The sequence below is a fragment of the Ascaphus truei genome, chromosome 17 (genome assembly GCF_040206685.1).
Source record: "Ascaphus truei isolate aAscTru1 chromosome 17, aAscTru1.hap1, whole genome shotgun sequence".
In the NCBI taxonomy this organism is placed as follows: Eukaryota; Metazoa; Chordata; class Amphibia; order Anura; family Ascaphidae; genus Ascaphus; species Ascaphus truei.
This window is the reverse complement of record NC_134499.1, coordinates 36,471,232-36,488,028: the sequence shown is the minus strand read 5'-3', so window position 1 is coordinate 36,488,028 and position 16,797 is coordinate 36,471,232. Positions and strand designations below refer to the sequence as shown.

Here is a 16,797-nt window from a genome sequence, read left to right as displayed (position 1 = left end):
GGAGTGTCTGTGTAGGGGAGGTTGATCCGCCCCGGCGCAGGCCGTGTGCCCCAGGCCCAGCTAGCCCTGAGTCACGGTAGAGACAAGCTGAACGAGGGATCGCCCTAGCGAGGTTCCTGTTCCCGTAGTATCTTTAGACCTTGATCGGGACTATACTATCGAGTGGGAGGTCTGGGCTCAGACCCTGCTTCTTGTTGCCGGAGTCCGGGTGGGATCGCCCCGGACCATCGAGAGAGAGAGAGAGAACGGTGTCGACGTGCAGAGACCCTTTGTGAAGACCGTAGCAGTCCCGGGCACTGGAGTGCTCGGCAGGTATTTCAAGTGCACCAACGGTACCATTTATCCATTCGAGACACAGTGGCTGCGCAGTCACCCATACACACATATAGTTGTCTACAGTTGAGCGGGAGGACTAATCCGTTAAGGATCGGACACGGGGTGGGATCACCCGGTGGAGGGTTTGGGGGAGTGTTGGCGTCTGCCGTGGCGCATGATAGTGTTGGCGTCCGCCTTGGCGCAAGATAATGTTGGTGTCCGCCGTGGCGTGTTATAAAGTGTATCCACTGGAATGTTATTGCATGTACCTAAATGTGAGTTTTGCCTGCAAGTAAAGGAGGTTGGTTATGATAATTGGCTGTGTGAGTGTAATTCTTGCATATACGTCCTGCGAAGACCCACTCCCCCGTTGGCGGGAGCTGTCGCAGGTGGAGGCGCTGCACCCGTTATAGATATTGCGCGCACCCCAGGCTCTCCGTGGCAGAGACTTAGGCCCTGTGAGCCTACAAGTAACACAGCACAGGGTAGCAGCTTACTAGCGATAGGAAGCAGGGCTACATACACATAAAAACTCCTGTCTGGAAAGGAAACCCTTTCATCCTCCAGAGATCTTCATTGAGATGAGGAAACTTCTAAGGGGAAAGTAGAATAAATGGTGCAGTTTGCACCTAAATATTGGGATGTCTCTATAGTAAATAGTGTGAGTGACAGTTACCACGAGAGTTAACCTGTGTGTGTTATATTAGGAATGCACACACGTTGTACCTAGGGATGAGGACATGCTATAGAGGCAATATGAGATGTGCAATAAAGTAGAATATGCAGTATAGTGCAACTAAAATAGAACATATTGTGGGTTGTGTAGCTCTGGAGGAAGCATTAGGTTGGTTTTTAGAGTATGAAGTAAGGCAATCCTAGAACACTGTCAGTAACTGCCAGATGTTTGCTGCCATGTGACAATTATTCTGGATGAAAGAAGGTAAAACAGCTCCAGAATTCACCAGGCGGTTATGGTTGAAAGATTATGAGATATAGACTTTCTCACACAGGAATACATTGCATGTCAACTCATGATTTCTATCATGCATTGTCGCCGTCGCGTACGCTTATAGTAAGCGCGGTGTGACGGCTTGGTCGCGATCGTTCGAAGTCAACTCAATTTGAAATTTTCAGCGACCGCAGCGTGACGTCACCGTAGCCGGCACTATAAGCGCAGCCTAATCCCCATACATTTGCACTTGTTTGGGTTACTGACATTGTTCCCCAGTATCAAACCCCTCAAATAAAACTAAACCGTGCTTTTCACATGTGGCAGGGGCAGCTTTGCAGGCCTGTCCTGTTGCTGGCATAGGGTATATATACAGACCCAGCATACATGTTATGGGAGAACTAGGAAGGGGTGGAGGGAGGAAACGGTTATCCAGCTTGGCCGGGCCTGGGAGCGGTGGGAGCGGCGTGGGCGGCAGCAGCAGCAGTAGTTGTTTCCGGGGGGACCAGCTCCTGGGCACTGCCGGATACACAGGCCGCGGGGAGGTTTATAGGGCGGACCGGAAGCGGTGAGTGCCAGGTTGGATACATGCGGGGATGTAGTAAGGCGCGCGGGGTAGGTAGTGATTCCTCACCGGGGTCACGGCAGCCGCGGCAAGTCCTGCTCTTTAGTAGGGAGACTCCGCCAGGAAAGTGTATCTGCTGCCACTTTCTCCCTGATAAACGTTCCCACTGCCAATACTTGCCAGCTTCCTCCCACTTCCAGGCGCGCGTATGTGTATATATCTATATATATCACTTATTTGGGGGGCTGGGATTTAGGAGGGTTTCTGGGGTTTACACTACAGGGTAACACTTCTCCCGAATGGAAGGAGTAAGCCCGTCACCTTCCAATTGTTCGACACCCTAAATATGAGACAGAAAAAGGATGCGTGTTCATGTTTCATCGTCTCGCCAATTCTGCGGTATTAAATACGCAAGCATACGCTGTGTTCGTGCACAGTGTCCCTGATAAATAGTGACAGTTGTCCAGTTATTGTGTATGTAGGGTTATTATATTTTGAAGACACAATTTCTCTGGATGGGACCTTGTGTAACGTCTTAGGGAGAGTTGGGGGGAGGAGGGGGGCGCCTCTGGGATTTTAGAAGTCTGAGCTAGGGAATTAATTTATTTCAGTTAATGTCTGTATGTTTTCTAACTATTGTTTGTGTTTCCATGTATAAAAGTTGTTTGCTAAATATGACAGAACGGCTTAATGTACCAGAACCTACAACCTATGAAAGAATAGTGCTCAAGAATACATCGGACTACCATTACTTGAAGATTCAGCTGTAAGTTTTCATGTGCTTATATAGTTTAATTTATTAGCAGCAATAAACAAACTTGAATAAAACGTTGTATGGTCTTTGCAGAGTATTTCAACAACGAGAAGGGATCAGACTGAATGCAGCTCAGTTCAAGCAATTGATTGTTTCAGCATTAAAGGAGTTGCATGGAGAGGTATGTTGTTATTATCCTGTTTGCAAACATGGCTCCCCCCCACCTCCAAGAAAGGTGTATTCTAGAGTTGGTGTTTCGGATGCACATAAGTCATTTATCAAAGTCTCCTGGCTGCTTATTAATACAAAACTGCACCAGATGTATTAAAAAACTTAAGTGCATATCTTTAAATATGATGCTGTTCTTGGCAGTAGTTTTGCAGCTGGGAAATATTGATAAATGGCACCAATAAAGAACCTCTTTCCTTTGGTATCGCTTCAGCCAAATATTTCTGAACACGTGCTATTGCTGTTATCCTCTTTCCCTCTTATAATTTTCCTATTCTTTCTTCAGTCCCCTGTTTGAAAGACCTAATCATTCAAGTTGCAATTGATTATTTACTTGAGTGGCTTTAACAATATTCTAGCCTACACCTGCAACTTTTACCCATATTGGTCTCGGCCTACGGGTTGCAATAAAAGCCCAACAAGATTGTGTGTTTCAGCTCCTAATTTGGATACAATTAATTATTTGGCTGAAATTAGAGCTTGAAAGTTTGTAGATAGTTGGTATGTCTATATATTTCTGTTTATTAAGAATGAAACTAACCCTCACGCAGACAACACTCTTCTTTGGGGAGTTCTTATACTGCAATAGTGTGAATCAGGGCATTATTACCGTTTAATGAATAACTCTCCAAGAGTGTTGTCTGCGTGAGATTTAGTTTCATTCTTTATAAACAGAGATACCAACTATATAAACTTTTAACGGAAACAGCAATCTGAAGTCGGTGGGCGTTTTCGTGCGGTAGGGGCCATAAAGACTATCGAAGTTTAATAAATAACCCCATGGCCTCTAAAACGTTAACCCGCTGTTTCTGTTCCTGAATTACAGGTGGGATCGTCTTTCCCTTTGGACCTGTTGAGATATAATGAAAAGACATTATGCGCCATACTAAGAATTTGTAGCAGGTATACAATAGCTTTGCAGGAATAAATTCAACAATAAAGTTATTTGTTTAGGGGTATATGTTGTTGGTATGTTAGCTCCCAACCTTTCCTGCTAACCATATTGAGAGCATTTGTAATGTATGTTAATGTCCAGTTACAGTATACTGTATTGAAGGATTGCTTTTTCACTGGGTTACCCATTAGAAACTTGAAATGTATGGGCACATGTCAACTGTACATTTAAAAGAACAGTTTATTTAATTTGACATTCTGTTTATTGCTAACCTAATTGGGTGGGTGACACAAACATACATAGATACTAAATATATGTGTTTGCCATATAAATGCAAAAACTTTGAATCGTGAATATTATCGTGCTGTTTAAAAGAACAAAAAAGAAAAACGGGTACTTTGCAAGTTAATACACCTTTTAATGAAATAAACCGGTATATTCTAGTAGTGAACTTTCTGGCAAAATGCAAAAGGACGTGTACCATATCTATCATATTTTATATATTAATATGGAGCCAAACTTCAGTCCTCAAGACCCCCCCCCCCCCACCCCACACAGGTAAGGTTTTTTGGATATCCCAGCTTCAGCACAGGCAGCTCAGTCTTTGACTACACCACCTGTGCTGAAGCAAGGATATCCTAAAAACCTGACCTGGTGTGGGGACTTGAGGACTGGAGCTAAGAAACCCTGCTTTATGGCATAGGGCTGCTTGCTCAATGTTGAAGAGGACATGTCTAAAATACTTCCTGCTGCTAAGTTCCCGCACAAAAAAAAGTCTTACTAAACCGTGCTTCTAATGAGCTCCCCCCCATAAATCTGGTGCCATTGTTTAGCTGCAATTTGGTGGCACTGCCATATAATCCTTGGAATGTAATGATGGAGGACAAAAGAGCAATATCACCTTTTTCAGCCTTTGATTTGTTTGATGTTCTTTGCAGTTTATTACATGGCCTTCCAATACTAATGGCACATTAGTTTAACTGGATCCATTCAGGTATCATAGGAAATAAACCTTTATTATCTTTGCAGTGGCCTTGTGAAGCTGTGGAGCTCTTTAACACTGCTGGGTCATTACCAGGAGCATACCTGCTCCTTTCGAGTGATACAGGTAAAACTGCTCTGTTGCTGAGTACTGAAAAGCATAGGCATCATGGGGTGTGGAAGTTGATAGTATCAATTGCCTATCTCAATAAATAAGGGTTTTGGTTAACAAGTCTTTTTTGATGACTGCAGTTGAATAATAATGGGGATTGAATATTTATGATGACCTCAATACAAATTGCTTTTACCCCCCCCCTCCCAAGATAAAACAAATTAAAGGGAAAGCTGTTTTTTAAAATCATGTTAATGTTTTTTTTTAACCATTTGTTTTCACATTTTGATAATACTGAGCATTTTTTTGCCTCAGACAGGCTATTTAATATGTATTTTATTTGAGTAGAGTTTACATTTGTCATCCTCCAGACTTCTCCTTTTCTGCTGGCGCTGGCTGGTAACAGCAGGGAACTGATTCTGAACTGAATATTCTTCATCTTCTGGACAATGCTGAGACTCCTGATGTTCTCACCAGCCCTCTCTGAGATAGCTGCTTCCCGTGCGTCAATGGTCTGTATATTGACAAAGCCTCAGTTCTTCAGTGGATTTCCAAAACCAACATCTCGGCAACTTTTACACATACAGGTGGGAGACCGAGCTGAGCTCTCCAAGATCTTCACACAAGATGATGTTAAAATGTTCTCTGAACTTACCGGGGATACTAACTCATTGCATCTGAGTGAAGCCTTCGCTAAGACGACGAGGTTTGGAAAGACAGTTGTACATGGAGTTCTCCTCAACGGCCTCGTGTCTGCAGTGTTGGGAACTAAAATGCCTGGGGAGGGCTGTGTGCTCCTCTCTCAAGAAATCCGCTTCCCAGCACCTTTACATACCGGCGAAGAGGTTCTAGCACGCGCAGAAGTAAAGACAATAAAGAGGTCATTAGCGTTTATTGCAGTTTCATGTACAGCAACTGGAAGTGGAAGGACTGTCATGGAGGGAACCGTTAGAGTCTTAATTCCTGAAGAGAAAGGACCATGAAATTGTTCTTCAATATTTAACTTGGAGCCAACTCTTCAATACATTTAACTGAAGGATTTTATTTGCATACTTTATGTATATGTATCTGAAATGTATGTCAATGAACGTGATATGTGACATCAATATACACTGTCTTTGTCCTCCAGAGGAGTTGTTGATGTGTTTTGATATATAATTTCTCTGCTCAAAGGATCTTTATACCAAGTTTAGACTTTGTAATGTTATGTTACATACGGTGCTTTTTCAGCATAAACTCAGTGCTAGTATGTTCGCTTCACAGCAGAAATATGGTTGCAATATTTTTGTCATTTAATGAGGAGATGAGTTGTGCCAAAGCACATTTCCCAATGTGTTAGCTGCTAGCGATTCCTGAGAGAGAATCAAGCTCCTCTTTTTAACCAAAGTGTCCTTTTAATCTGGAAATCCCATTAAATTATCATAATTCTTTAAGAGAAGTGTGGTATTGTTAACTGGCAGAAACTACATTTCTTATTCTGACAGCAGTTGTGATCTGGATTAATGGCTCTGTGAAAGTATACATTTCTACTTCTGAATAGACACATCTGTTCTGAACATATATACTGTATTTACAATACCTGATGCAATATGTGTGGTGTGCTCACATGCAAATGTGTATTGTATCACAAATTGATTTATTATAGCTCTACAAAGATCAGGCATGTAAATATAGCAGGTATGCCATCTGCACCTGTTCTTCCCTGCTCTGTCTGTAAATCCTGATAACTGCAGGCATGACAGAGTTAATCTGTGGGCTATTGACCCCCCACTTGTGCTTATCCTGGGAGTAACTAGAGGAGGTGGTGACTCATGGCAAGAGAGAGAGAGCTTATTGTGATAGGTCTGATGTCATGAGCCCGTCCCCTTCTGGAAGTGCTTTCAGGAGAATGCAACAAAACATAGTGTCTTTTGGAGCCCTGCTTTCAAGCTAGCAGGACATTTATTTATAAAATAATTTACCAGGAAGTAATACATTGAGAGTTACCTCTTGTTTTCAAGTATGTCCTGGGCACAGAGTTAAGACAAATAATACATGGTTACAAATACAGTTACATAAATGAACAGGGTATACATTACATTGCATGCGCAGTTAAAGAAAATATATATTGTGGGCGTATGAAACAGTTACAGACAAGATTAAAATGTGAGACCGCCTTAGATTTGAAAGAACTTAAACTGGTGGTTGATGTGAGAGTCTCTGGTAGGTTGTTCCAGTTTTGGGGTGCACGGTAAGAGAAGGAGGAGCGGCCGGATACTTTGTTGAGCCGTGGGATCATGAACAGTCTTTTGGAGTCTGATCTCAGATGATAAGTGCTGCATGTGGCTCCAGAGCTGTAAGTTCCTCCCCATTGCGAGGGCAGGCATGCTCAGCTCAGGCCTGAGTAACATCATGGACCCGCACCCCAGAATACCAGAGGGTGTGTACCACTCAGAAGTTGTGATCTGCTGCTGTATTGTGTCGCTGTGTGATGAGCTGCAGTGAATGCAATAAAGAATACCATTTGACATGTATCTGCCTGGATGTATTCAGTGTGTGTGTTCCATACGGAGTCCCCTGATTCTATTTAGGACCCATGGGACTGGAGGCGCTGATACCAACTGTGCAACGAATACAGAGATCCTGTTAAGCCAGTCCCTGTCCTGTCATGTCTCATACCATCAAGCAGACGACTAAGCTCTCTTGTGAACCTAACAGGTATTGCACCACACACCACTAGTAACAGTGTAGCTCCCCAGTAAAGGCCCAGATTTGGGGGGGGGAGGGGGTAGCAGGGTTACATATAGAAAAATGGAAATAAAAAAATGAATATAGTTTATTATATTACCACATAAACAGATTAGAATCCACAGTAAGATGGTTATACTCTTACAACAAAAAGTCCATTTCCAATGACTGACTAAATCTTATTCAGCTGGCACTAAAAACAACACATACCCAAGTCATAGTGTAAGGCTGAGTCCATGGTGACTCAGTCCGCGCTGAGGCTGAGGGAAAGCGGGTGCTTTCCCTGGCCTTGGTCCGCGCGCCGTCGGGGGGCGGGCCAGTGACGTCATGGAGCTGGTGCGCCCTCATTGGGCGAACCGCTCACGTGACCGGCCCAGCGCTCCCGTTAGCGCTTGAATTTAAAAATGTTCTAAGACTTGCGCTTGCGTAAGCGTAAGCGAGCCCCTGCTAAAGCCGCTCTCATTGCGGCTGCAGGGGCTCACTGCCAAGCAGCAGCGCGGGTCAGCGCATAAGCGCTGACCATGCCCGAGGCCTAAGACGGGGGCCAACTGCAGTCCTCAAAGGCCACCAACAGGTAGGTCAGGTTTTAAGGATATCCCTGCTTCAGCACAGGTGGCTCAATCTTCGACTGAGTCACTGATTGAGCCACCTGTGCGGAAGCAGGGATATCCTTAACACCTGACCTGTTGATGGCCCCTGAGTACAGGAGCTGGAGCTGGCCACTCCTATGTTTTTCTCCAATGCAACAACAACACACATCACTGCGAAATGCTCAAAGAACTAGATTGGTCATCACTAGAGTCTAGGCGCAAAGTTCACCTTTCCTGTCTCACCCTCAAATACTTTCTGGGCAAGCTACCCAGCTACCTGAACAAGCTCCTCACCCCTACCACATGCAGTACCTATCACCTGAGATCAGACTCCAAAAGACTATTCATGGTCCCAAGACTCAACAAAGTATCTGGACGTTCCTCCTTCTCCTTCCGTGCACCCCAAAACTGGAACAACCTACCAGAGACTCTCATATCCACCACCAGCTTAAGTTCTTTCAAATCTAAGGCTGTCTCACACTTTAATCTGGTCTGTAACTGTTTCATACGCTCATCTTTCTTTTTATATACTATATTAGTGAAAGCACTGTATGTTTGCCTGCCTGCCTGGATGTCCGGTGTCCCTAGGGGAAATCTCATTGGTCCCTTGGCCCGCCCGCCCCCGCACACCTCTCATTGGCCTGAGGCGGAGTGACGGGCCAAAGGACACACAGGGACACACACACACAGGGAACACAGGGACACACACACACACACAGGGAACACAGGGACACACACACACACACACACACACACACACACACACACACACAGGGAACACAGGGACACACACACACAGGGACACACACACACACACACACACACACACACACACACACACACACACACACACACACACACACGGACACACACGGACACACACACACAGGGACACAGACACACACACACACAGGGACACACACACACAGGGACACACACACACAGGGACACACACACACACACACACACACACACACACACACACACACACACAGTGACACACACACACACACACACACACACACACACACACACACACACACACACACACACACACACACACACACACACACACACACACACACACACACACACACACACACACACACACAGTGACAGACACACACACAGTGACACACACACACAGTGACACACACACACAGTGACACACACACACACACACACACACACACACACACACACACTGTTACATACATTAGCGGGGCTCACAGTGTTAGCAGCACCCGCGCGCACCTCCTCCTCTCCCCGTGTCTCCCGCGCTTTCACCCCGACCCCCCCCTCCCCCGGCGCCGCTACAGTCAGCGGGACACACACACTATTATTACCCCTTCAGCGCCCCCCCCCCCACCCAGTGTCAGCGGCCGTGCGAGACCCCCCCTCTATATCTCCCACCTCTCCCCCCCCCCACACATATACATGCCCCCCCCTCCCCGGCGCTACAACTCACCCCTCCCCGGCGGGGGAACAGCCAGTGGCCAGGCAGGCTGCCTCGCGGCGCCGAGTGCCCAAGATGGCGGCGCCCGGGACACAGCGGGGGAGCGGCCACAACACGCTGCCTCCCGCCTCAGATCCACGTGGGACCTGCCGGATGGGTGAGTGAGCGGCCTTCACCTCCCCTCCACCCCCCCCTTCACCTCCCCTCCACCCCCCCCTCCCCTCCAGTGTCAGTGTCTCCCCGATACCCCCCCCCCCGGCGCCGCTACAGTCAGCGGGGGAGCGAGCGAGCGCCCGGGACACAGCGGGAGAGCGGGCCACAACACGCTGCCTCCCGCCTCAGATCCACGTGGGACCTGCCGGACGGGTGAGTGAGCGGCCTTCACCTCCCCTCACCCACCCATCACCTCCCCTCACCCCCTTTCACCTCCCCTCACTCCACTTCTCCCTTCCGCCCCCCTTCACCTCCCCATTTACCTCCCCCCCTCCACCTCCCCTCCACCCCCCCCTTCACCTCCCTTCCACCCCCCCCTTCACCTCCCTTCCACCCCCCCCCTTCACCTCCCTTCCACTCCCCCCCCTTCACCTCCCCTCCACCCCCCCTTCACCTCCCCTCCACCCCCCCACCTTCACCTCCCCTCCACCCCCCCCTTCACCTCCCCTCCACCCCCCCTTCCACCGCCTCCCCCCCCTTCCCACCACCTCCCCCCCCTTCCCACTGCCTCCCCCCCTTCCCACTGCCTCCCCCCCCCTTCCCACTGCCTCCCCCCCTTCCCACCGCCTCCCCCCCCCTTCCCTCCACCTTCCCACCCCCCCTTCCCTCCACCTTCCCACCGCCTCCCCCCCTTCCCACCGCCTCCCACCCCTCGCCATCCCACCGCCTCCCACCCCCCGCCTTCCCACCTCCTCCCACCCCCCGCCTTCCCACCGCCTCCCACCCCCCGCCTTCCCACCTCCTCCCCCTTCCCACCACCTCACCCCTCCCCCCTTTCCCACCACCTCCCCCCCCTTTCCACCACCTCCCCCCTTCCCACCACCTCCCCCCCCTTCCCACCACCTCCCCCCCTTCCCACCACCTCCACCATCCCCCCCTTCCCACCACCTCCCCCCTTCCCACCACCTCCCCCCTCCTCCCCCTTCCCACCACCTTCCCCCTCCTCCCCCTTCCCACCACCTTCCCCCCCCTCCCCCTTCCCACCACCTTCCCCCTCCTCCCCCTTCCCACCACATCCCCCCTTCTCTCCCTTTCCACCACCTTCCCCCTCCTCCTCCTTCCCACACCTCCCCCCTTCCCACCACCTCCCCCTTCTCCCCCTTCCACCACCTCCCCCCTTCTCCCCCTTTCCACCACCTCCCCCCTTCTCCCCCTTTCCACCACCTCCCCCCTCCTCCCCCTTCCCGCTGCACGCACTCAACAGACACCCGCCACACTCGACACATACCTGCCGCCACACACACCTGCTGCCTCCCGCCCCTACGCACCGACATCACTGACCCACCGCCTCACACCCTAGCAGGACCCCCACTCACAGACAGCACTCACAACCCACGCGCCAGCCGCCGCCTCACACCCTTGCAGGACCCCCACTCACAGACAGCACTCACAACCCACGCACCACCCGCCGCCTCACACCCTAGCAGGACCCCCACTCGCACACAGCACTCACAACCCACGCGCCACCCGCCGCCTCACACCCTAGCAGGACACACGACTCAGATTTTTACATCACTTATGCCACCAAAATATACATTGTACTGTGGTGTGTTTACAATAAACCATTTTTATACAACATCGTATTACATTTTCTTCCATCTTTCTTTTCAATATTATTATCCAACCTTTACAACAAACAGTCACCTATTGTTCCACGATTTATAAATAATACTACCTATTACGCATTTACATCCCGGGCAACGCCGGGTCTCTCAGCTAGTAATATATATTTTCTTTAACTGTGCATGCAATGTCTTGTATATAATGTATACCTTGTTCATTTATGTAACTGTATTTGTAACCATGTATTATTTTGTTTTACTCTGTGCCCAGGACATACTTGAAAACGAGAGGTAACTCTCAATGTATTACTTCCTGGTAAAATATTTTATAAATAAATAAATAAATATATGATATGTATAGTGCAACATGTGTCCCAATGCATGTGGCCGCTGTTTAGGGTTGCAGATCAGAGTTGGTGTGGAAGCAGCAGTTTAAATAAAAGCTCTTACACATGACAGCAACTTAAAAAAAGCGTGTGTTACTATGCTGCAGGAGCTGGCAGCAGTGCAGCAGCCCCACTCACATCACACGACTATGTGTGTGCATGCAATCTGCCTATGTTTAGGACCCAGCGGGAACCTGTCTCTCTAGCCCCGCCCCCTTACACACCGACACTTTCCCAGTATGTACAGTAGCTGTAACCACTCCTCCTGTCACATGAGCCCCGCCCCCTGTACCTGGCTCCGCCCCCCGACTTGGGGCTCTGTCAGTGTCAGGGCGGCGCGCGGGGATGGCCCCGCCTCCCTGTGTCTGGCTCCGCCCTCTTTTCAGGCGGCTCGCGGGAATGGCCCCGCCTCCCTGTGCCTGGCTCCGCCCCCCGGCTCCGGGCCCTCAGTCAGTGTCCGGGCGGCGCGCGGGGATGGCGTTCATGGAGAAGCCACCGGCGCACAAGCTGCTACTGGATGACACGGTACCGCTCACAGCCGTGATAGAGGCGAGCCAGAGCCTGCAGTCCCACACGGTGAGAGGCGGCTGTGTACTGTGCGGAGATATAGTGTTATCTGTGTATATACTGTGCGGGGGGTATAGTGTTGTGTGGGATATAGTGTTGTGTGGGATATAGTGTTGTGTGGGATATAGTGTTGTGTGGGATATAGTGTTGTGTGGGATATAGTGTTGTCTGTGTATACTGTATAGTGTTGTCTGTGTATATACTGTGCGGGGGATATAGTGTTGTCTGTGTATATAGTGTTGTCTGTGTATATAGTGTTGTCTGTGTATATAGTGTTGTCTGTGTATATAGTGTTGTCTGTGTATATAGTGTTGTCTGTGTATATAGTGTTGTCTGTGTATATACTGTGCGGGGGATATAGTGTTGTCTGTGTATATAGTGTTGTCTGTGTATATAGTGTTGTCTGTGTATATAGTGTTGTCTGTGTATATAGTGTTGTCTGTGTATATAGTGTTGTCTGTGTATATACTGTGCGGGGGATATAGTGTTGTCTGTGTATATAGTGTTGTCTGTGTATATAGTGTTGTCTGTTTATATAGTGTTGTCTGTGTATATAGGTGTTGTCTGTGTATATAGTGTTGTCTGTGTATATAGTGTTGTCTGTGTATATACTGTGCGGGGGATATAGTGTTGTCTGTGTATATAGTGTTGTCTGTGTATATAGTGTTGTCTGTGCGAGGGGACATAGTGTGTGTGTTGCATTGTGTGTGAAAGTATGTATGAGTATCTATATCTCATTTGTGTGTTTTCATGCAGCGCAACAATATTCACACTTAGATTGTAAGCTCTTCGGGGTCAGGGATTTATTTTATTAATGTTTATTGTCTGTGGCGCTTATTCCCATTGTGTTATAATATTATGTTGTGTATTACTGCTGTGAAGCGCTATGTATCTGGATGGCGCTATATAAATAAAGATATACATACATACAGTATACATTTGTATATGAGGATATACAAACATTATTGGTATATAAGAAATTACTATATAGTTAAAATAATACACGTCTGTCTTGCTGCACGTATTTATGGGGCAGAGTTAATTATTACGCAATGTACTGTATGTTGAACACTACACCGGGAAATAATCTGTATACAGTGTGTGGTTAATAGCAGCTGCACTGGAGGCTAGAGCTGCTAGGTGTGTATGTACTGTATGCGTGTGCAGGACAAAGATCTATCTATATGTTATCTAACTATATCTATTTCATACATCAGCATCCTGCTTCTTGTTGCAAAACATATTGATACGTTCAGTCTACAAAGTTGGGGTTTAACCAAAACTGCTGTTTTCCTGCAACAAAAAAGTGAAGATTTTAAATAGTTAGAGGGTATGTTTCCATACATACACATTTCTCGCTTCTAACATTTTCTTGCGTTTTATCTGAAATGTGATTTAACACCTTTAACAAACTTTGATCACTGGCACCTGTCTCAGTACAGGCATACCCCGCTTTAAGGACACTCACTTTAAGTACACTCGCGAGTAAGTACATCTCGCCCAATAGGCAAACGGCAGTTCACGCATGCGCCTATCAGCACGTCCTGAACAGCAATACCGGCTCCCTACCTGTTCCGAAGCTGTGCGCAAGCGGGGAGACTATAGAGCCTGTTACAAATGTGTTATTTACATCAGTTATGCACGTATATGACGATTGCAGTACAGTATATGCATCAATAAGTGGAAAAAAGGTAGTGCTTCACTTTAAGTACATTTTCGCTTTACATACATGCTCCGGTCCCATTGCGTACGTTAATGCGGGGTATGCCTGTATTTATACATTCATATGTTTTATAATATTTAGGGTACAAGTTGCATGCACATCAATTCTATTCCGCTAAATAGAGCGATTGCGCACCGCAAAATAGATGGGTGTATGCGTATTGTGGTAATTAAGAATTGTGCGTTTGGGGCAAATGTATAATTTACAAAAATGATAGGAACAGCTTTTGACAACTGCATGTTAAGAGTTTTATTGAACCATGATAAAGGTTTGGAAATTGAATTGTACGGATCTATATGGCCTCTTGCCATTACAACCCAAATAGTGCTATAGAAACCTCTGATAGCCGCCAGCATATTTAATCTGACTAACATTTTCAGAAGATGACATGTCTGTATTTATCTCTACTGTACATATTTATCTGCATCACGGGTCTAATTGTACCATGCACACACAATTAGAAAATCAGAGACCGTAAGACATGGTTGCAAATTCCAGTTCTCAACGACCACCAACAGGTGAGGTTTTCAGGATATCCCTGCTTCAGTACCTGTGCTGAAGCTAGGATATCCTTAAAACCTGACTGGTTGGGGGCCCTTGAGGAGTGGAGTCACCCAGCCCTGGCATAAGACATCAGGGACACAGATGGGATACTTGGGAACGGCTGTGTATGAGAACATGTAATTGGGTCCATGCGGTTCCCCTTTGAACTGTTTGAACAGTTCTTTATTGCAGTAAGTTGGTAAAACAGGCAGACGCGTTGGGTCGCACGGTCTTCCTCTACTGTTGATTCTTATTTTTAACTTTTTTTCTTTTTTTGCTCAGGGATGATGGAAAATTTAAGGGAACTTGATTTTGTCTTAATTGTCTAATACTGAGAGAAAAAAGTTAGCTACCGTATATGCATGAACTATCATGACGTAATCAGATTTTTTTTTCTTTGGTGGTGGGTGGAGGGATATTGCTATTTTAACCCTTTAAGTGCCCCGTAATGTAGCAATCACCTCATGGTTTCTACCAGTACAGGGGCCTCACGATGTAATGTTTATGTCCAGCTCCTTTCCTGGAAGAGATGGCGTTCTGCACTCTCTTGAGCACTGAGCACGATCTATCGGTCAAAGGAACGGAAGAGGGGGGGGGGGGCTCCTAACTTTTCCGTTATCTGTGTTAGCTCTAAGGAATAGTCACGTGATTGCGATGTGCCGGAGGGGCACGCCGACATTCAAAGGGTTAAAGCCGCTATCTGCGCGGATTGCTACCTTTTTTTCTTGTTGCAATTTTGAAGGATCTCCTTTTCCCCTTTCCAACGCCATTCTTATTTTTCAAATATGACTCTCCATTCAGGAGATATAAGCCTTTGAATTATTACCTTCTGCAAATTGCACCAAACTTGGATGGAGAGAGAAATGAAAACGCAGTATACAGGTTAATTCATCACCAACCGCATTGCAGAGCATAGCGCTGCTGTGAACTAATGTATTTATGTAATCCCCATTGAAGTCTGGAGATTTGGGGGTGAAAAGAGCCCTAGCTGTCACATCGGCATATATAGAATTACCCCTATGGAGAAGATAACTAGATTCATATAGGGAACGTGGGAGCTTTGTGCCTCTGAGATTTTACATACTATGTGAAAGTATAGTGAAAGAAGGCAATCGGAGGAAAGTTGACCATATGTGACACTGACAGAGGAGACAATGTGACTTGGGTGTGACAAAGGAGCATGACACTGAAGTAAGCATGTGTTGGAGCTTGTGACTGGGGTGAGCAACCGTTATTGTTGGGAGGACTTTGATAATAGATTTCATTGCATCATGTACTTGACTCTTTCAGCCAAGTCCTGGAACATTCACAGCGGGCGTATGAAAATGCAATAAAGATGATGCCTACACCCAGAAAACGAGAACATTAAACAGTAAAAGCACAATAAATGGCCATTTATTACCATTTCAGCATTCGTTGTTTTCTATGCCTGATGTACAGCAGACCTGGAAATACTGCACATGTTCTTGGCTTTGGCTTTTCAAGTCAACGGTCACTGCTATTTCAACATCCATCATGATTACGGAGTCTGTAATAGCACAACCAGCATTATGCTGTTGGTGAGCACAGCTGGTATAATGTCAACTGTTCATGTAGCATCAAAATTGGATGTTGTGCATGTTTGAGGCATTATTCAACTATTAGGTATATTTCTGGTTATGTGACACTTGGGCCCATATTTGGTGTATAGTGCAGAAGCCTCTCAGGGCTGGAGAAGTCAAATGAACGAGACCAACATTATGTTATGTTAATAGCAGAGTAGGGTATGCTGGACCCTGTTGCTGCGGGGCGCCCAGCACCCTGATTTGAGGTAACCTATGCTGTGTAGCTAAATACTGTGCACCGACGTAAACTTCCTACGAGCCGGGCAGAGAGAGTTACACAAGCATTTTAACATCGTCTGTTATTCTGCATCAAATGAATCTCATCCTAAAATGTGTGCGGGAGCTCTGTTTTGTGTTGGTCTCTGTGGATAGGTACAGGCAGAATCACAAGGCCCTTCTGCACAGAAACCATATTGACTTTTGGGAAAAAAACCAGCAACATTTTCGCTTTAACCCTTGTGCTGCCAAAGGGGATTGGCTTTGCAGTACTTTGCAAGTCCCATTGGCAGCAGAAGGGTTGAGGAGGATTATTTGAATCGGCAGCATATTACAACTGGTTGCAATTTTCTTTTGCATGAAGTATAACTGCCCCTGTAAGCCGATCGTATACATACAGATATTTAGCTT

General features: G+C 46.9%; 3 protein-coding genes and 1 long non-coding RNA gene across 11 annotated transcripts in view; all 4 read left to right on the top strand.

Annotated features, from left to right (window-relative positions):
* Nucleotides 1-1,750: 1,750 nt before the first annotated feature.
* RPP14 (ribonuclease P/MRP subunit p14) lies at nt 1,751-5,308 on the top strand. 4 transcript variants are annotated; one of them, XM_075574808.1, is made up of 6 exons: nt 1,751-1,832; nt 2,491-2,595; nt 2,677-2,764; nt 3,638-3,714; nt 4,736-4,814; nt 5,171-5,308. In XM_075574808.1, the coding sequence occupies exons 2-6, from the start codon at nt 2,504-2,506 to the stop codon at nt 5,225-5,227; spliced, it is 393 nt and encodes a 130-aa protein (XP_075430923.1). In that variant the 5' UTR covers nt 1,751-1,832; nt 2,491-2,503; the 3' UTR covers nt 5,228-5,308. The 4 variants fall into 4 exon arrangements, with proteins under 4 accessions (XP_075430923.1, XP_075430921.1, XP_075430922.1 ...); XM_075574806.1 differs by lacking the exon at nt 1,751-1,832 and adding an exon at nt 1,838-1,879; XM_075574807.1 differs by lacking the exon at nt 1,751-1,832 and adding an exon at nt 1,886-2,035.
* HTD2 (hydroxyacyl-thioester dehydratase type 2) lies at nt 5,249-5,927 on the top strand. Its single transcript, XM_075574804.1, has one exon. The coding sequence runs from the start codon at nt 5,249-5,251 to the stop codon at nt 5,780-5,782; it is 534 nt and encodes a 177-aa protein (XP_075430919.1). The 3' UTR covers nt 5,783-5,927.
* A 6,225-nt stretch (nt 5,928-12,152) lies between these two features.
* Nucleotides 12,153-16,797, top strand: part of PXK (PX domain containing serine/threonine kinase like) — a 58,815-nt gene continuing 54,170 nt past the window's right edge. For all 5 annotated transcript variants that reach the window (XM_075574793.1, XM_075574792.1, XM_075574791.1 and 2 more), the window contains exon 1: nt 12,153-12,309. In XM_075574793.1, coding sequence (XP_075430908.1) covers nt 12,208-12,309 — 102 coding nt within the window. In that variant the 5' untranslated portion in view covers nt 12,153-12,207. The remainder of the gene's footprint in view (nt 12,310-16,797) is intronic.
* LOC142468336 (uncharacterized) lies at nt 12,922-15,970 on the top strand. Its single transcript, XR_012788637.1, has 2 exons — nt 12,922-13,630; nt 15,857-15,970. It is a non-coding gene; the product is annotated as an uncharacterized LOC142468336 (long non-coding RNA).